The sequence below is a fragment of the Taeniopygia guttata genome, chromosome 8 (assembly GCF_048771995.1).
Source record: "Taeniopygia guttata chromosome 8, bTaeGut7.mat, whole genome shotgun sequence".
Classification (NCBI taxonomy): Eukaryota; Metazoa; Chordata; class Aves; order Passeriformes; family Estrildidae; genus Taeniopygia; species Taeniopygia guttata.
In genome coordinates this window covers 31,779,559-31,800,486 of record NC_133033.1, presented here as the reverse complement: position 1 = coordinate 31,800,486, position 20,928 = coordinate 31,779,559, and the positions used below count along the sequence as shown (strand labels likewise).

The 20,928-nt window shown below is 39.3% G+C and overlaps 1 protein-coding gene across 2 annotated transcripts in view; it reads right to left on the bottom strand.

Annotated features, from left to right (window-relative positions):
* The window catches only part of COP1 (COP1 E3 ubiquitin ligase), a 123,854-nt gene that overhangs the window by 90,391 nt on the left and 12,535 nt on the right, over nt 1-20,928 (bottom strand). For both annotated transcript variants that reach the window (XM_002191990.7, XM_012575418.5), the window contains exons 6-10: nt 18,941-19,009; nt 10,798-10,857; nt 8,897-8,973; nt 3,891-3,948; nt 325-439 (exon numbers count right to left, since the gene is read on the bottom strand). In XM_002191990.7, coding sequence (XP_002192026.7) covers nt 325-439; nt 3,891-3,948; nt 8,897-8,973; nt 10,798-10,857; nt 18,941-19,009 — 379 coding nt within the window. The remainder of the gene's footprint in view (nt 1-324; nt 440-3,890; nt 3,949-8,896; nt 8,974-10,797; nt 10,858-18,940; nt 19,010-20,928) is intronic.

Sequence of the window (20,928 nt, the reverse complement as noted above, 5' to 3'; positions counted from 1 at the left end):
CTAGTGGAAAGACAATTTGCAACCACTGCTTTCAGGCATTTCCATTTTCAGAACAGGCACCAGAGAAATTGTTTATTGTGGATGTTGCCCTTCACAGTAAAGGATTACAAAGCAATACATGTGCCCCTCCAAAGTGACAGGATTAAGTTTTCCAAATTTAGCACTTCAAAGACTGGCCAAGAAGAGCAAAATGGGATCTGAGTAACACAAATACATATAGCCACATTCTTGTGCAAGGGAGAAGAGAAAACTGCTCTCTCAAAAGCAAAGCTTTTCTGCAAGAGGTACCTGACATCAGAAGAGGAACACCATGTGAGAACTCACCCGAGACACGAGTCATCCTGGTGGAAAAATAGCACTGCTCTAGGTCCTCAAAGTGAGCTGTGAGGCGCTTGCGTCGCGAGGCCAGCGTGCTGTTATACCACGGCTGCTTTTTGGTCTGAGTGGAGAAGGGACAACACTCCAGAAAGTTAAAAGCCAGGCCTGGGTTTCACTTCTATAGATTTTACTCAATTATAAGCAATTATACCATAGGTCAGAAGTGTAAAATGACAATAAATGAAGAATCTTGGCACTGTCAACAACTATTTCTTAGGGTCTTGTGCTGCACCCTTTAATGTAACAAAAACAAATCCCTGCTTTCAGACAGTTTTTGTTTCCTGAGCCTTAGTAAATTGAGTGATTCTGGCCTCACATACAGGACAGGCAATCCTAAACCCTGGGGAGTGAGTCCTCTCTTGCATTTATACAGATAGGCAGCATAAGCCAACTTCCAGCTTCACAAATCAAACAGACTGTACAACAAATACTCCCCAGATCCTTGGCTGACAGCTCATTATAAGAGAAGGAAGCGTTTATTTTAATGAGTTAGTTACTGAATTATTTCTTTTGAAGCAACTCAGTAGCTCTCTGTAAAACTAAGCAAATAAAGCAGAAGCAAAAGACAGCATGAAGTTCAAAGGTTAATTGAAAAGAAGTTCCTGAAGCTCATCATTAAAGCCATTTCCCAACCTACCCAAACAGTAATAGTGAGATGTAGGAGCAAAAGATTTAAACTACGTGAGTAATCTTTCCTGCAGGAGCAAACACAGAAAATGCAGTACTCACCATTTTAATCACGAGTCATGAAAAGGAATGAAACCCTCTACTGCATAAGAAGCACAGAGAGCTCCTTGCTATAGGTTCTATTTAAGAAGTCTCACATACCACATCCTCAAAGCTAAATTTTAAAAGATTTAAGAACCATCAAGCTCCCTAACGAACAACATCCTTGAGCAAGTACAAAGCCTGTAATGCTACTCAATGGCACTAACAAAACCCACTTCGTGTACAGCTCCCCCTCAATCCATGCAGGGGAACAGCCTGTCCTCATTACAGCCACCCACCAAGCCAACGAGAACAAAATAAGTTTACAGCCCACTCCAATTTTGTTTGTACCTGTATAAAAAGCAATCTAACATTTTAGGAAAAAAGCAAATCCCAAGCAGCAAAACCTCCAAGCCACCATTTCCCATACACTGACATCGTGGCTCACACTTGCCTGTGACAGCATCCATTCTGTCTTCACAGCTTGTTTCATCTCAAAAGCAGCCCCCACCTCAACACACAACACTGGGAAGTGCTCCTACACCAGTACCTTTCAAATACCATTTTCTAAAATTTTACATCTTTCAAAAACTCTTAATAGAACACTTCTATAGACTCTTTTTACAATTTTTGTGCAACAGCCTCCAATGTCTCCAGTCTCTCTCAGCACATCAGTAGTGATTTGGCCTCAAGACAACTTCAGGCACTGAATAATCAATCATTCCAGTCTCAAGTTAAGGCAAGCTGCCTGAACCACAATGAGTGACACAACCCAACCCCAGGCCTGATCTGCCAATCCCAGTCCACACTGAGATGGAATCCATCAGGTGAGTGCTTGCCTGCTGCCTCCAAAGGAAGATCCCTATGGAGGAGCTCTCAGGCTGGCACGTGGCAACCCAACTGTGCTGAGCACCAAGCAAGGGGCACTAACCCACAGTCATGAAACCACCCCCAGCTAAGCATTTCAACCTGCTCACGTTTTGCCAAAAAACAGATTTTCATTTTCTATGAAGCCTGCTCCCTGACTTAACAGGAGGGCAACAGGAGGGAAAAATTAGAAAAGATACCCAAGAAAATTTTATTCAATGGCTAAAACTACTATGGCTGCCCTAGTTGAGGATATCAGTTTGGATTCCTCTGTTATCTGGAGTGATTTTATTGTCTGAACTCCATCAGATACCCTAAGGAGTCCTCTAACAACTGTGAAAAAGCTCCTTAGCTGTACACAAGCTCCTTATTTCTAGCAGAAAAAAGGTACTGCCATTAAATACTATCCACAGAATTCCCCAGGGCTTAAGTGACTTGTCCACTATTTACTTCTGAAGCTCATCTTCTGGAAGAGAACTGTCCTAGAGCTTAGTGGTATATAAATTCTTCCCTAACAACATGTTTGTGGGCAATGTAATTATATTGAGAAAGGAAAGCTGTGCAGTCCATGCTAGACAACACTTACTGCAAACAGTGCCCAGTATGTGATTTTTGCCATGACTGACAATTAGGGAAAAACCCCTACAATTTAATTTATATTCTTAAAACTCTTTTTATGGTAAAGTCTTGCTGAAATTAGACTACCTTTGAACAGAAGTGTTTAATTCAAGAGTTCTGTTTGAACTTCCCATCCAAACATATATTAAAGTTTAATTTGAAAATTTGTACTTGAAAGTACAGATCTTGCACTCTTGAGGACAAGAAATCACATTTCAGGACAAAAAATATTATTCTCACACAAATAAGACTGTCATACAGAATGACAAGAAAGTCTGGGTTGTTTGTTTTGTGAGCTCACCAGCAGGGTAGCTATGCTATTAATTTTGGCTTTGAAATAGGAAGTACTGAGACAAGTTATGTCACTGGAGAACAAACACCCTGTAGCACATCAGAGTCCTAAACACAAAACCTCCATCTACATTACACCTGCCCTCTGAAATGTGGTAGAACTGTAACTCTGTTCAAGCAAAAGACCAGAGCAGTAGCAACAAGCATTTTCCCACAGACTAATAGATGGAATTTTCTAATTACCAATTAGTTACACAGCTGTATTTAAACATAGATGTGCCCAGGTCTTTTTTTTTTTCTTTAAATAAAACAAGATCCAACAGCTCTTGGACCTTTTAATTTACCAGTTTCATGCTGGTGTATGCCAGGGATGGTCCACCACCACCAGAGAGCACCCAAGGCACAGCTGGAATGTGCCCAGCAGTCCATCTGCCCAGATGAAAACTGTATAACCTTTTTGGAACTGTGAGCTGGGTATGAGTGTCACCTCCCCAGCCCAGCTGAATCCCTCCAGGGTTCTAGACTACAGAAGCGCTGTTTGGAATTTGGGAGGCCCTATGGATCAGACAGTTTGGAGGCTGCCTACCAAACAGTTCCATTCTATATGCAGCTTTTTACCCTCTATATGAATTTATAATGGTTTGTAAAAGGCCCTGATGAGGACAAATGATGTAACTGTGCCTGGAGATTATTTTTTTGTTTTGAAAGTTAAGCCAAGGGAAAGGGTCAGGGATTTACCTCCCTTCCCCAGTGCTGCCACATGGGACATGAAGAGCAAACCATATCCCCTCTTCCATGGAAGAGTCAGCTTTAAGAAAATATTCAGATGTCTAAACACATTACACCAGGTCTCTCTCACACAACTGGGCACAATCATTCCTACAGCTGCAGCTGCCCATACAACCAGGTAAAAGCTCCAGCTGACCAGTACTCTGGAGATGGATGAAGGTGTACCTCAGCCCTGACTAATCTCCACATTCAGCCTCCCATCCCCCCATATAAATGCGGACATTTATATATGATCTTACCTGAGAACTGCCACTGAAGCCTGGAGGCTGGCTGTACTCGGTGGAGTCAATAATACTACTGCAAAAATAAAAGAAATAGTCTGCTTAAATTGCTGCACAGCCATCCTTTATCATTTTTAACCTGTTTGCTATTCCCCCCTTGACACTCTGCAGCATACTCGCCTTTGAAATCCATTTTACAGACAGGGAACACAAGGCTTTATTTTGTTTGGGGCTTTAGGAGAGACTTTTTTTTTAACACAGTTTTCCTAGAGCAGAATGCTGTCACACACAATTACATGTATTGCAGTCAAATAATTTCTAATTAGAATGCAAATGCATATCTTTCATATGAAATATGCAGCACAAGACATTCTGAAAATAACATGCTACCACTGGTTTTCAATTCCTTAAAAAAAGAAAATAGAGAAGTCTAATGCTCTGGCATTTGAACCAGCACTGGAAAGGGAAAACCTAGAGAAATCAGTGTAAGACAGATACTTGTTTAAACAGACAATTAAGGAAATATAGAAATAACCTGAAAAAATATACTGACAGCCAGGATTACTATTATTAAAAAATACTACACCATATTATAGTATCTATAATGGCACAACATACCTTTTAAATCACTGTTTTCAAAACACAGCACAGACATGCAAACTCAATGGAATTTAATTTTCAAAACTGCAAAAAGATCTCCTGATCCAAGCAGAAAACAGGTGGTTCAGTGCTCTTCGACACAGAGGCAAAAAATTCAGCTCCCACAGTAAGACACCAGAGCCAGATAAAAGCACACTTATCACTCAAATTTCATATACCTCCAGGACAGGTAAAGATCAGCATACAAGGACACAATTTTATTGATTATGCAGAATACATTATGAAAATCACCATGATTAATTTCTAAAAAAATCTTTTTAACTGCTTTGCTTCTGCTATGTCATTTGACTTGGACAGAGAAGAAACTAGTTGGGATCATTGTTCTCATTATTCTCAGTCTTTCTTATGAGATAACTCTAGATTTTAAGCATTGCCTGGGAAAGCTGAAGGTTTCTTTAAAAGCTTCTAGAACACTGCTGTAGGTCTTAGTTTTGTCAAAGATAATTTTACCAATTCCTGCTTGTGTAGCAGCTGACAGAACTTATGTGGAAACTTGAGAATCTTGGTCATAAACAAATTGGTTTGGTTGAAATGCAGGGCAGGGCACCTGTAAGTTTGGAAAAATGAACCAATGGTACCAGTGCTTAAATATTTCTCTGAATGTTTTCAAGCTCCCCTGGAAGTGGAAACAGGAGATGAGACATAACCACTGATGAGAATTTAAAAATTAACTTGGAAAATGAGATTGACTGGACTTCTGTTCCAGGCAAGACAAAAACTGCAAACAAAGAAAATCTAGAGATAAAAATCATTATTTGCAGAAGCTATTGTAAGGGAGAAAACAGCAGAACCATTTCAGGCATGGCTGAGGACAATGAACTTTAAATTAGAATGTGGCTGCACGAAATAATGAAACATGGACAGCAGATCCTGCCAGAACTGCAGGAATAACACATTCAGCTAGAAAGCAATGAAAAACTACTCCACTCTGAGACAGGTACAGAGGCAATTAACAGCAGAACACAGACTTGGAGTGTCTGGTCTCGTTTTGCTGCAGGTTGTCTGGTGATGTAAAGCCTTCAAGAGTGTAGACGTCATCTCCCTAACCAGAGTACAAATTCAAAGAGATTTCTATGCTGTGCCCACAGCTGAGTTAACTCATATATGCTTGAATGTTTTTCCTTTCAATAAAAGGGATGCAAGTAATCAGAAAATTACAGTGCTATCCAGTTTGGTTTTTTTTAAAGAATGTAACATTAGGTTCAGTTTGGAAATTCAGCTACACTCATATGACATTTAAAAACACAGAACAACAACGAACAAGGCAACCCACAGACTATAAATCCCATTACAGGGATGGGAGGAGGTAATTAGAACAAATGGAGAGGAAGGAGGATCAGGATTTCAATAACTGAACCAGTTACCAAGCAACTCGTTTCTAGATCTGAATTTTCCTTCAGACCCCTATTCGTGGTAGCTTGTTATTGCTATTAGTCCTGGATAGCATCACAGATAAGTTGCTTATTCCTACCTTCTGTTTGCACCACTTACTGGGAGCAGAAATAACACACATGCCTGTTCAGAAAAGCCATACACAGAACTATTTGTTCTCTTCCCTTATTCTTCCCCCCCTTGTTCTCTATTAGTATACAAACCAAGCAACAGGCAACACTGTAAACAAGCACTGTGCTATTACCCAATTTAATGTTTCATCACACCCTGCACAGGCACAAGAGAAAACACGTGTTTCTTGCAGCCAAGGATGTACTGAACATCATAGCTGTGCTAGGGTTTTTTGCTAAAGAGCTTCTGAAGGAAGCTGGGGGAAGGAAAAGTAATTTCACATTTTGAAGATGTTAAAAATGGGGAGGAAAAAACAGCTACAAACAATGAAAAGAAACAGAAAATTAATGAAGGAAGCATGTGATTTAAAGGAAGCAGATGAATAAGGGCAGGCCACCAGAGACCAGATAAAAACTGAATTCCAAAGAACTCTATTTTCTTGAACTTTAAATTCAAAGGCTAAAGAAGTTTTCTTCCTCTCAGCACTAGTCACTGATAACCTTGTACTATTTATAAGGCACATTACTAAAGTGTTATACAATTATATTTCATTAGCAGTGTGTTAAGTATGTTAAGTTATATTTCAATTTAGATACACTATTTCAATTCACTGATAGGCTAAAGAGCCTCTGCAAGTTCAATATCATTTTAACATGGAAGAGAATCCATCCCAAACTATATTTGTATTTCACTCTTAGTGGTTCATGGCATCTCTAAAATGCACTCTGGAGATTAAATATTTCAGTTAAGAGAAAAATCAGCATATTTCATATCAGCTGTTCTGCAGCATTCTTGCTAAGGAGGAATGTTGTTGAGATATTCTTCAAAACTTACACTTAATGTTGAAAATAAAATTAGTTTCAAGTGGTAGACCTTCCTGGAATGTAACTTATGGTAATTCACACCAATGCAATTACTTGAATTGTATAAAACCGTCAAAATAGGGCAGGGATAGAGGGAGTAACTTCTGGGAACAACTGATGCCTGTTGAGGTAATTCCTTCATATACTGATTTCTCTTCTACCACTCAAGGCTACTTCTTAACACAGGAATGCCACCAAGAAAAAGATAAGGGGTCTTCTAAAGCAGAGAGAAAAAGGCAATCCCACATTCCCTAGAAGTCACCTAAATATCCTATTACATCACACCCCTGTCATGCTGTACCAGGGGGAAATTCCAAAATTCAAGACACAGCCAAGATGACCCAGATAGGCAGGGAAGATGAGCCCAAGGTCCCTGCACCTATCTTGGCTCCATCCCACTGCCCCCTCCCAGGAGACCCCAGGTGAAACACATCAATCCAAAGATCACTACAATTCTTCTGATACTATCTTACATCTTCAAATGCAAGAATTGAGATTGATTGACCCCTAGGACATGAAATAAATAGGCATAAAGGAATATTAAGAAATTCTCAGTAGACTGAAACCAGTGTAGCTCTAACTGCAGACTGTTCCCCCCTCAACACTTTTACTAAAACTCCTGGGCTCAAAAAGTTATTCCAGCCTTCAACAGATAAAAAAGTTCTTTGGGGGCTTGTTTGTTAGCTTAGTTCAAGTAATAGAGATACATTTCTACTCATAAGTAGAATCTCCTGTTAAAAGAGAAAGGTTTCTAGGCCTAAAGGCATCCAACATCCAACAAATTGATGTTGCCCAACCCGTGCTCAAGTTTACCTCAAGCATCTCTACCATGGAGTAAAACCAATCTATTTAATAGCCAATAACCAGAAAAGTAGTAGAACCTGACAAGAATCTCATCAGTTTCACAAAACTGCTTCTTGGCAAAACAGCAATACTCCATACCAAGAAACAAATCTGTACCTAAAAAGAATTGAAGAAGCAGTGAAGAACTGAATTAGAAATGCTGTTCCCATCCATTCTGATCATATTCCTGTCCTTTCCCTCAGGGGCAGCCAGAGTTACATAGAAATATCAGAGATATTGGTCTCTCTGTCCAGAAATAGCATCTTGGTAGGAATATCCAGCCAATATTGCTGGGTTCCTCACCACAGCACTGTTTCTAAGTCTCTTTAAGGGAAGAAATCTGATCATTTTTTACTTCTGGGCTATTAGGTTTAGAGCTGCTAACTGCAAAAAAAATCTACCAGTACAATTTTATAACAGAAAATGACAGTTTAGAGAACTCTACTTCTAAGAGATAGCAGAGATGATCACTTAATAACATAACTTGGCCCTGCTGAAATTAGATAAAAAGACACATCTGTAAAGTAGAGCACTTCAGACTCTGGCACTTAAAACTGGGATACAAGAAGCATCTGCAGTATTATCATCAAGAAACCAGACTATGCAATATTCCAGGCAAAAATACACATGAAATTATGTTATTAGAAAGGCATTTCATTAAATCAAAACAGACAGCAGATAAACAGAATCAATAGGCTGTACATTTCAAATTCTGATCTGAGCCCATACCTTTAGCTATCCATGCTGATTAGGGGAGCCAGAGCACTCCAATACCATACAAAATTAAGACCTTTCATATGCTTTCAAGCAGAACAGCACAATGTTCAGAAAAGGTAGCATATAAATAATAGTAATATTTTATTCCATAGCAAAGGCTTGTGACTCAAGTTTACTAATTCACATGACATTTAAAGCCATCAGTTTTCCATGGCACCTGATTCAGAGCAGATTTTTCATCCAAATGCAGGCTCAGATGGCTTTTTCTTCACTTCTTTGTTCACATAAAGTTTACAGCAATTAGAAACACAATAGGAAATTACTGTACAGCACTCAAAAAACAGTTTTGCTTGTGTTTTGGGCACTGCTTGGAAAGCATTAGCAAATAGAGTGCAACATGTACAGTTTGAAATCCAAGTTGAGATGCAAGCTCCATACCTGTGTGAAGGTGAGGGAGCCTCAAATTGTGGCACTGTGCTGTCCTCACTGACTGGGGAGTACAGGCCACTCATCTCCTGAAACAGAAAGCCACATTACATCAGAGCTGACAAAACATGTCTGTCTAATACATGTGTTTACTGCTGCTTTTCCTGTGTCTACATTTACTCAACTCTTACCTAAAAATCCTAACCTATACCTGAGAAAACACTGATTTTCTTCCTTTTTTTTTCAGTTACCATTCAGACTGGGCTTAAAAAATCCTACACCTGTTGTGCTCTGTGCTTCAAGAGTGGCAGTTTTGGAGTTTATACTCCAACAAACCCAACAGATTTGGTTATCATCCAATTGCCTCTAACCCATCCTCTTTAAACATGGCAGAACTAGCAAGCTGTAACTGCATTTTTGAGGTATGTGCAAACTTATCTAACAGCCTTCAAAACTGGAAGGTAAAGCTGGATATGGGTCATGGCAAGAATAGTCACAAGGCAACAGGGCAAAGGTGGTGCCACAGACTTAAAAGAGGATCTGTCAGTCCTCTGTGGGACCACTGCACAAGAGATAAACTTTGCACATGAACTTGGCTTTGTCCCTCCCAGACTAAGTCACTGCTGTGTACCCAGTGTGAAACTGTCTTTCATCTGTTTGGGAAATGGAAGCTATGCAGGATGCAGCAGCTCATTAGTTGAGGGGCAAAGTGTTCCCAGGACAATTATTACTTGTGCTTTCAAATTCCCACTAGGTGCCTGTTAGTTGATAGGTAGAAAGAAGGGTATTTGTGACAAGCGAGATCCCAGGCTTTAGAGGTTAGAGGCAAGGTCAGCATCACACCCCAGGAATATATCACAGCTGCAGCCCACTGAAATGCCTGATTAAAGAACACAGAAACAGGTAGCTGGATGCTCTTTGAGAGATTCCACAGCTTTTGGGAATAGTTTCTCCTAGATCTCAAGATTTATTTTACCAGTGTGAATAAAACACACTAAGGTATATTTATTTCACCAAAGCTGAGAAGCATTTAGGAAAACAGGTCTGAAAAAATTCCAAACAGCTATCAGATAGATAAATGGGAATTCTTGCAGTTGTCAGTAGTATTTCTATTTTGCTAATTCATCAGCACACATATTAATTGCATGAAAAATTCTAAAAGGCTTTTTGGAAGGTAGTCGGGAACACATGCTGATTGCTCAAGATGAGCAAGCAGTGAGAAGCAAACCAGCAAACTGATTCCCAAGAAGCTTTAAGGGAATGATATTTGGAGAGGTGGCAGTCTGATGTATTCCTGAAACATCAGCTCCCTACTGCAAGATTAAATACTAGAATGGATTACAGAAAAGGACCAAGAGGAACCTAAAGACTCAGTGAAGACAGAAGGATTGCACTGATGGGGTTACAAATTCTTGGAGAATAATTCTTAGCAAAAATATCAAGAGATTCCCATTATTAAGGAATTAAGAGAACTATACCAGGAGGTAGCAGCAATCAGTTTTGACATGCAGCAGGAACTGGTTTTGTTCCTGCCCAGTCTGCACAACAACCTTCTTCTGAATCCCCCCCACCTCTCCATTTTAAGACTTAGATGCTGCTAAGGTTTAAACAGCCTGTGCAAACAGCCAGCAACATACAAAAATCTTAAATTCTGATCAATATACCAGCTGCTGATTTCTAGCAGCTACTCTAAAATACTTACTACCAACACAAAGAAATGATTATATAAGAGCTACCTAACTGCAGCCTGCACACATCAACTAAATGAACAAATTAAAGAAAGAGCATCATCTGTTCATTTTCCCATTACTGACTTAAATGCCATAAATTTAACCCAGCAGCCTCACAGCAGGGCAGACAGCTTGATGAAAATGAAAAATTGCCAGAGTCAGAACAATGTCTGGGCACCTCACCTCTACACGTTTAATATCTTCTTCCAGAACACTTAGCTCCTTCTGGATCTGCTCCAATTGCTGTGGATAAGAGAATGGGAGAAGTCTAAATCAATCTGCACTGCACCACCACCAAGATAAATTACAATCTTTCCAGAGAGGAATCTGAACTATCTTCACTTGTGTGCTACACAATTCAAAAGTCACCAGGCATGAAGTTCAAATGCACAGATTAACTTAAGTGTGCACACAAACCACATTCAAGACAAAGCTATTATTTTGAAACAATGTGAAACAAGAGGAGGAGGTATTTGGATGTCAATCACAGAAATGCACATTATTCAAACTAATACTATTATGCTCCTCTAACATGTCTCAGACAAGATGTAACAGGCTTGCAAACACTGAGTATAGAATGACAAAGTGGTCTGGGTTAGATGGGACATTAAAGATTATATCACTCCACCCCCTGCCACAGGCAGGGATTCCTTTCATTATCCCAGGTCGCTCCAAGCCCTGTCCAGCCTGGCCCTGAACACTTCAAGGGATGGAGCAGCCACAGCTTCTCTGGGCACCCTGTGCCAGAGCCTACTCACCCTCACAGGGAAGAATTTCTTGCTAATATCTAAACCCACACTCTTTCACTTTCAAACCATTCCCCCATTTGTCCTGTCACAATTAGAAAAAAACACAATGAAAGACAATGATAATTTCACCCTTAAATTAAATACAAAATGTTTTGCTGGAAGGTATCAAGGCTAATTCTCATCCCAGCTGTTAACCTGTCACTTGCTGATTTAAACGTTGTCATTAAGTTTCTGGATTGGAAAGAACCTGTTTTGACCAGAGCACGATTTGCTCCTGGCACTGAGCAAGCACCACGTGGTATCAAGGTATCACTTCTTCCAAAGGTGTGATACTTACCTTGTATTACACCATAAGCTCCAGTCCATTTGAGGGCTACACCTGAAAGGGTCAGAAGGAGACTTCCCCTCTCACCAGCCAACATTTCCTTTCCCTTCTTTGTGTCACATGGAATATCTTCCAGGTTTTTGGTCAGTCAGCAAGCTGGCTTTGCTCACCCCAAGCAACTGAAGCCACAGGCTTGACAACTGTTTACACCTAAGCAAGGACATTATCTCCTTACCTGTTTGTTCAGCAGCTATGTCACACCCTAACAGCCAGAGCCTAAACCCAGCCTTGCAGGGCCCAAACACACACACATTCCTCTAGGTGAGAGCTCCTGACATCAGCTCCAGAGCAAGTCTGGTTCACTGAGACACATAAATGTAATACATACACAGAGAACTGGAAGTGCACCTGACTCTCCTCAGCTCCCAGTATTAACAGACAACCAGCAAGGTGGCCTGTGACCAGAAGCATTTGCTGAGTTAAGTCCACTGAAAGCTTAAGCACAACACATTCTCCAAAGACAAATTTTTATACTTTCAACTTTACAACAGAATATTAAAGTGCCCAAATTCAAAGTTACGAGTTTGGCAAGACATATTACTCTTAGTATGACATATTCCAAAGAATATCTGGCAAGCTACTCCCAAAGACTTATTCACTCAAGTGCTCAAGTTTGATCCTTTAAGAGGCAGGAGGTTCTGCTTCAACAAAAAGCACAATTTAAATCTCTTATAATAAAGCATTCCAAATATCTGTGCACTCTGCATTAAATAATCTACCATTTTAATTTTCCTCTTAAACACTAACAAAAGATTCAGTCCCTGAAAACAGGAGAAGAAAGGGCTGCTGGGTCCACACCTATTTCTAACATGGTTGCTTATTTGAATGAGATAACTTTATAAATGTATAATAATCTCTGTACTCTGAAGGTTTCAGTTTACATTTAATTTGAGGCACAGACAGCAGAAGTTTAATGGTTTAGAACTAGACTGCCACAGATAATTTACAAATCACTACACCATAGCAGATAATTCCATTTTCACTTTCAAAACCTGCAGCAGGAATAGCAGGTGGTGCTACAGCTCCAAGATTAGTGGCAAAGTTAAGTGACACTTGCACAGCACGGGTCCTGCCTGATCTCAGCTCTAGAAAATACCATTAGTCCCCAACATTCATAAATCCCATTTAAAAAGAAGTTACAAAACCACTTACAAGTTCCAAAATTACAGTGAGGAAATCAGCTATTCTACAATGGTCCCATTGTTCAGATTTAGGCATATATACAGAAGAAACATTTTTACAGTCCTGGAAAAGGGATTTCAGATGGTCAAGAAGCTACCAAGAAATTACACAATGCTAAACACCAGGTCAAGGTTATTTTATTTTTGGTTGGCCATCTACTAACAAGCCTATCTGGGTATAGCACTAAGGTTTCATCCTGGAGCTTCCTGTTTTTCCTGGAGCAAGGGCCCCTTGGGAGGCAGCAACTTCCTGCCTTGTGTTTGTGCAGCACAGACAACAAGCAGTCCTGACTGGGTCTCCTGGTGCCAGTTCTAAGTGTTTGCAATAAACTAAAAGCCCAGCAGAGCCTCCCAGTGCCACAGACACAGCCTAGAAAAACACACAATGGAAGGAGCTATAGACCCTTGACCAACTGTCTTTCCAATTCTAGAAAAATCACAGAGCACCAAAGAAAAATAAAAAAACCCAAAAAAATCTTTTTCTAGAAAAAGCAAAGAACAGCAGGAGTTATTTTCTACAGAAATACTGCAAAATCAGCAACACTGTTTTAATAAACAGCTTAAAAAGCATCTGGGTTCACACTTTTTGGAAGCTCACAGGCCATTTTATGTACAGTAACACACCTTCCAGGCTCTGATCCAGACTCCCTGTGCAGTCATCACAACATACAGCATAGATCCAGACAAATAGATGAGACTATTACCAGAGGGAACATCATTTTCCCAGACACACAAAGCCATTGCTCCAACCAAGATGAGGCAAAAATTATCACCCAAGGAGGATAAACCAGGTAATCACTGTAAATAAACCCTTAATTCTGTCCTGTGGCTTCATCCATCCAATATCAGACTCTTCCTACTTCCTGTCCTTTCACCAAGTGCTACTTTAACAAACCACAGTGTAAACTTCACTGTAAAAGCTGAACTTTTCTAAAGGTACCCCGTGAAATTAATTTCTATCTGTAGAATACAATACCTCAATGACATTGCACAATAAGATCAGTTTCTCTCTCTGGAAGTCTTGTCTGTCTCTGGGTTTTCTTTCCATTGTTGCTTTGGATGCAGAGCCTTTTACAACATACAGGGCAACTGTGGCATGAAAGTCATCTTCAGACCATAGAGAAATTTTAGTCTTATAAATTAATTGCAAATATCACTTATTTTGACAAAATACCTCTCTGTTACAATGTATTTGCACAACTAGAACCAGGTGCAAGGCTTTTCTTAATACAAAGACAAGAACACCTGAGCCTCCACAAGTTTCGTTTAGTGAAACATGGCATTCAAGCCTCTTAAGCATATGGACAGTCCATCTATAACATATTTATCTGCTTCTCTGATCAATACTTCCGCCAAACGATAAATGTTTCCTCACAACTGGGGAAGAGCTAACAGAAAGGCTTGAGAACATCCAGGCTGTTTAACACACAGAATTCCCAAAGGTAGGAGTATGATAAAGTATGTTTCATATCTTGAATATTCGTCTCCCTCATTTACATCCTACAGTATGGAGAAAATATGCTCTGAAAGCTTAGTGATAGGGTCTGATAGAAAAGCCTCATAAGATAAGGACACCTGAGGAAGGGAACAAAGCTGCCTAAACAATTAGACTAATTGCCTTACAGTGTAATGTATCAGTAGTAGGTGCTTTCTTTGCAAGACCTCTCCAGCGCAGCAAGGAGAGCCAGCTGTATACACTGATACCACCATGATAATTTTTAGTTTGCTATTCACGCACTCATTGTATCCTTGGGCTTCTTATCACTGCTTCTGGAGCTCACATCTCTCATTCAGTAACTTAAAAATGCAAATAGATTTAAATACCAGGTAAGTGCAGTGGATAGGGACCTGATTACTCTAGCTATAAATTCTCCTCAGCAGTCCTGAAATGTAATCAAGACCACATGACAACAAAAGAGCATGACTGATTCCTGGTTCTGTCACCCTCTTGCTTACTCATTAGTTCATCCATGTGCGAACATGCAGAACGTAAGGCTTGACAGGTGAAGTGATTAACACAGGGTAATGACATCCCTGGAGAATTCATTCTTAGAATTCCCAGCCATTACCCCACGATAACTAATAACTCTTCTTATTTTTAGTATCTAACATTTGAGGGTGCAAAGAACAACGATGATTCTGAAATGCTGAGCAGGCACTCAGTGCCACAAGCCTGAGACATTTCAGGATTATTTTTCTGTCCCAGGATGTTAATAAACTAAAAAACAGCCTTATGCTTTAGCAGACATAAAAGAGGCCTTGTTTATTAGACATGAGAGACTAAACATCACATTAGAAAAAAAAATAAAAATGAAGTGATATCTGCCAAGGGAAACATGAATGCACCCAAAGAATAGCACCTGTGTTGAACTTGATTTGTGATACCAAACATCAAGCTCAGTATTCTTCTTCAGTAAGCAATGGTGCTGCTTGACAGAAATACCATCGGGTAGATGAGCTAATAATATTTTAGCATAAATTATCTATATGATGTATATGGTTTTGTCTAACTGGAGACATTCAAATCCTGAGCAGACAACTAGCAAGGCCTCTTCCTTAAAGAACTGAGCATAAAAGTGGGGAGAATTAACTGATACAATCAGTTTTCTCACAAAGTGTTCAAGATGAAAGAACAGGTGAACATTTAAAATTAACAAAGTTAAATTTGCAAAAGCATTTATGCAACACACGTATGAAAGCAAGAATTTTAAAAAGTCACAGGCAGCTGCATTTGGTTTCCCAGGAAAATAGTAATAAATACCCACCACTGCCAAGATATAATATTTCATTATTAAACTTGACCTTCCAGACTTTTTGGGCCCTTAATATCAACAGAAGAGGACACTGGATAAAAAAAAAAAAAAATGCAGTGTGTGCATTCAATTAACTGTGCACACATATGGAAAGGCACTCAGCCATGCTAAGTTTGCCTTAGGGACAGACATTCACCTGTTGTCAATGATCAATACATTCCTCCCCTCCAAAACTATCTGTTGTTTGTGTGAAAAAGTATTTTTAAGCTTTAGCCATTTGTTTTCAATCTTTTCTCAAGTAAGACTTTTTTTTTTCTATTATTTTGCCAAGGATTTGGAGTTTTTTTGCCATATTGCTCTAGGTCAAAAAGAAAACAAAATACATAAACTTCAAAAGGAAAAGGGCTTGCAAGTACCTTTGTGCAAAAAACATGCAGTAAATTCCAGCTTGAAAGATCAACATTTTGAAAAGTTATGAAGAGATCAAAACAGGATTTCTAATAGAAACTGCTGCAGGTGCTGAACCTCACATTTATCTTCTAGAGAAATTATGAGAAGGTGGCAAAGAGGCATTTGTCAAAAGACTTGACTACACCAATATTCTGAACCACAAGTCTAAAAGATAGTTTTCTTCTAGCTATAAACCCACTCCAATACGCTCAGAAGTCACCATTTCATTAGTGCAAGAGAAAAAAACATCCATAACTTATGAGTGAAGCAAGCAAGAAAGGTTACAGGTGGTTAATCATCTGCTTTGAACACGGGAAATACTATACAGGTGCACTAACTGAGGCAGTATCTGTATTCACTTATAAAAATACCTTAGGTCCCTATGTAAGAACTTGCAGTATGTAGTAAATGAAACCTGTTCATAAAATCTTGCAATAAATAGTATTCAAAGAGGCATATTAGGAAGCAAAGTTACCAAAATTTCATTAAATATTTAAGCCAAAAATTAGAAATAAGAACTCAGGATCATACTTAAAAAAAAATCTTTATTTATTAAGAACTTATCTTTACAGCTATGGTTTACTGAGTGAAATTGCATTTACTCTGCAGCTATCTTTACTAAAACCAAGTCTGAATTAAGAAAGGAAAAAAGGTCATGTTCCTCTCCATAATAAGGCTGCTTGTATGACTTACAATTATGTGCAATACATCATTGTTCCAGGGTCCACACATGTTCCTTGAGCTCAATTCTTAAACAGTCTTAAACAGTCTCAGCATCAAAAGAAACCACAGTGAACTTCAGAAGCCCTGATAACCTTTACTGCATTATTAATATAGTCACTTAACCCCCCGTTCTCACCTTCCAAGCCACCCTCTCAGGCTTTCTGCAGTTTGGATACATCACCACTATCTTAACCCAAACAATAACTCCTCTGTTATCCCCACAAAAGTCCCTCCAGAAAGGGGTGCTTACCACAAGCTCCACCAGCTACAGGGAGGACCCTGTCACTTAGCAAAAAGGAAGCATCAATTTACCCTATGAGTAAACTGACTGCCAAAGACAGGTTTCGATATGTAAAACTATCCTAAGGACTGGTCTGTATTTTGCAGGCATCTACCCACTGATTTTTATCTTTATTACCCTTACCAAGTGAGAGCAAAGACTGCTAGAAGTCTGACAAGTCCTCATTTCACTCAAAATAAATGGCAAGGCCAGACACTAAGCTCTGGGGCAAGGACAGAACTGACAGGCCTGCCCAGAAGTCTTTGGAGATGTGACAGTCTGCATTTCACACTGGAATATAAAGGGGGGTACAAAATAACAGCAGAAGTCTTGGTAACAGAGGGAATACATAAGCAGAGACTTGGAGGATCTGAAATAAACTGTATGTCCCAATTGCCTTCAGGACGTTCTGAAGGCTGTTTTCAGAGATCTTCAGCAAAAATTAAGTTTCTTAAGCCTTAAAAAGAGATGTTATCCTTTAAAAATTATTACTAAAGCCAAGAGATAAGACACACAGAAGCAGATGAGATGGGAAAGGTTTCCCAGGTACTGAAACTCACAGAATCAAGGCTGAAAGAGACCTTCAAGATTATCTAGTCCAACCACCATCCCAGCACAACCATACTAACCCCTAAACTATATTCCCCAATCCATATCCAGATGCCTCTTGGACATTCGAGACTGTGACTCCACCAGCTCCCTGGGCAATTCACTCCAATACCTGACCACTCTTTCAGTGAAAATTTTTTTTTCTAGTATCTAATCTGAACCTCTTCTGGTACAACTTGTGGCCATTTCCCCTTTATCTTCTCACCTGAGATATGGCAGAAGAGCCTGATTCCCCCCACCACTACAACCTCCTGTCAGATGATTAGAGCAATAACCCCACTGAGCCTCCTTTTCTCCACACTAAACAACCCCAGCTCCCTGAGCTGCCCGTATAAGACATTTTCCAGACCCTTCACCAGCTTTCTCGCCCTTCTTTGGACTCTGCACAACCCTTGTTGGTTTTGGCCATGGGTATCTGTTGGTGGACAGACTGCAGACTTGCTTTCAATGAGTCCATAACCAGACCCTCAATCCATTATGGACAAGGTTTCTTACACCCATACATGATTTCAAGTTTCACCTTATAGTCACACTGTTGGGTCTTCTGTTCTTCACATCCTTTCTCAGAAACCATGGCCCACAAGAGAGCTCATCCTTCTACTGTTTTCATTATCATTTTTCCAGGTTTCTGGGCAATTTGTGGTATGAGGGTTTATGCACTGCATGACTTTATAAAGGAATAGTCCCAAACCATGTGTATCTGAGTATAGAACTCTCTCATATTCCTTGAGACACTCCTTGTAGGACAAATAAGGAAGAAGGCACATAATATTAATTCTTTTATGTCACCACATTAGTCATGCTATTTGGTAAACTACAGGAAAAAACTTGGTAGTGAAAATGGTTTCACACTCTTTCCCAATCTTAGAATTTTTTTCTGTGTTGGGAAAACAATCTCCTTTCAAGAAACTGATGTTCATTTACACCAAGGAGTCTCTGTATCCCCACATGCTTCACCAGCTTGAGATGAGAAGGCAAATGATTAAAAATTGAAGCTGTCACACATAAAGAGATTAATTTTCCTTCAAACCCATGTGGTCGCTGTCTGAGATTCCCCCCAACACGCCTTGAGTAATTCTTTGCAGAAATAATGCCAGGCTAACACATCACTTCAACAGAAATGCACTGGGAGAAAGCAGCAGACAGCACCTCACCGAGTGAAACACAAAGTTACCTCTCGACTGAAACACAGTTACCTCTCGTTTGTTCCTCCTGGCAACTTTAAGGAATTCCATAAGGATCTGCAATTGGGCAGCATGAGACTCCTGTAACACAGCAAATAAGGAAGTGTAACTCTTCCATGTACATCAAGAGAAACAAACACTCATTTTACACACAGAAATCCACACAGCACAGAAACTACTTTCATTTAGAAGTTACTAACAGAAAAATAGCTTAAGGATGTTTTTAAAATGGTAGCTTTACTTTATCTCACAGGTCTTAAAGTTATGTTTGGTTCACAATAAGTTTTTATGTGAAGGCAACAGTCCTTGTAACGTTCTTTCTTATAAGTTGAAATGCTTCTTTTTTCTTTGGCTACTGCACCTGAAATAGATTTTGGAACACAGGTTCCTCACAGACTCTCCTTCTACCCTGGAAGATCCTTAGCAACCACTTCATGATCAACATACTAAAGGATGAAGTATTTATATTAAAAAAACACCTTCCCCAAAACTTACATTTATGCTTATGTAAAAGTTACTGTTGAAGATTTCTCCAGAGTGAAAGACAACAACAAAGTCACTGATGAAACAAACCCATCCCTTTCTAATATTTTTCATAACAGGTTATTTACCTCAGCCATCAGCAAAGTATTTTCACCCAAATTGGCCAATAACTTGACAGGGCAAGATAAAGAGAACCACAAGAGGAAAAAAAGCCTAAGACCCATATAACAGCATTAATACAGCCCTAATCACATCCCAGCATTCTAAGACTTATTTTCACAACCTATCAAAATATTTATTATTAAAGGACTGCGAACATAGAGTCAAAAAGGATCAAGACATAGGAGCCCACAAAATCCAGGAAAGGAAGAGGGGCCAGGGAAGGTAAAAAGATATTAAATGCAAAAATACTACTTTTCTACGATTATTTTTTTTACTCCCCATGATCTGACAATAATAAGAGTGAAGTAAAGCTAGACAAGAAAAATGCTTTAAAATTATTCTTTAAATGTCAGATGTGGTTTCACTTTTTAGCCTTAGCATCCTTAGAATATAGTCATACTCAGAGATACTTATACTCTCAGTCATATGCCTTTTTTGCTTCAGATCTGCCACAAATTATACAAGAAGTTCTACAGAGAAAAAAAGTTTTATTCTCTTTTTCTCCACCAAAGCTTCACTGATCCACAATAAACATATTTACAAGCCCTCATGCAGTAAGGCAATGTCACAGTTCTGCTGATAGTCAAGTATATTTTGTGGTTACATTCTTTCCATCAGAACCACAAGTTGTAAATATTGATTCTGTAAGAGTGCATAAATTAAAATATTCCCACTATAACTTTTCCTCACCTGTTTTAAAGCACTGTCAAAATCCACCCTCCTACTCTAAGTTCACTGGGTCAATTTCTGTAATAAACCAGTCTAATTTATAAGGTCTGGTTCTCATAACTTGAAATGAACAGCATGGAATGGCCAAATACACAGAGAACTATCCCAAACCAACTACATTTCAATTAAATCAAAGGAACAGCTTGCTTCATATTGGCTAAATCTTCAAACCAGCTTCCTAAACAAGACATCTGAATGTTTCTTTCAAGCATTACATACTGAAAAAGCCCTCAGGAAAGGTGGTCATTCAGATTCCATCGGCTCCAGCAGAAACTAAAGGGTGCGATTCCTTTTCATATGCTCATTGTGTTTATTCTTTACCCTATATTCTGTATTTCTTCATGCTTATTACTAAGAAAGAGCTGACATTTACCTGTGCAACAGACAATTAGCAAACTTCATCACATGCTTTTCTGTGTTCTGTGAGTAATTTTTTCTTATCCTTTTCTGTTTTCCCTGCTTGTTTATACAGCCCTGCCACCAACAGCATTATAAGCATGTTATGGGCATCACAGCTGAAATGTTACTTCACTACAAAGGTCAGCAAAACAGTCACCTTTTAAACACCAAAACACAAGAGAAAATACTGAGCAATTAATTCACCAACAGAAGCCTGCTTCCAGGAA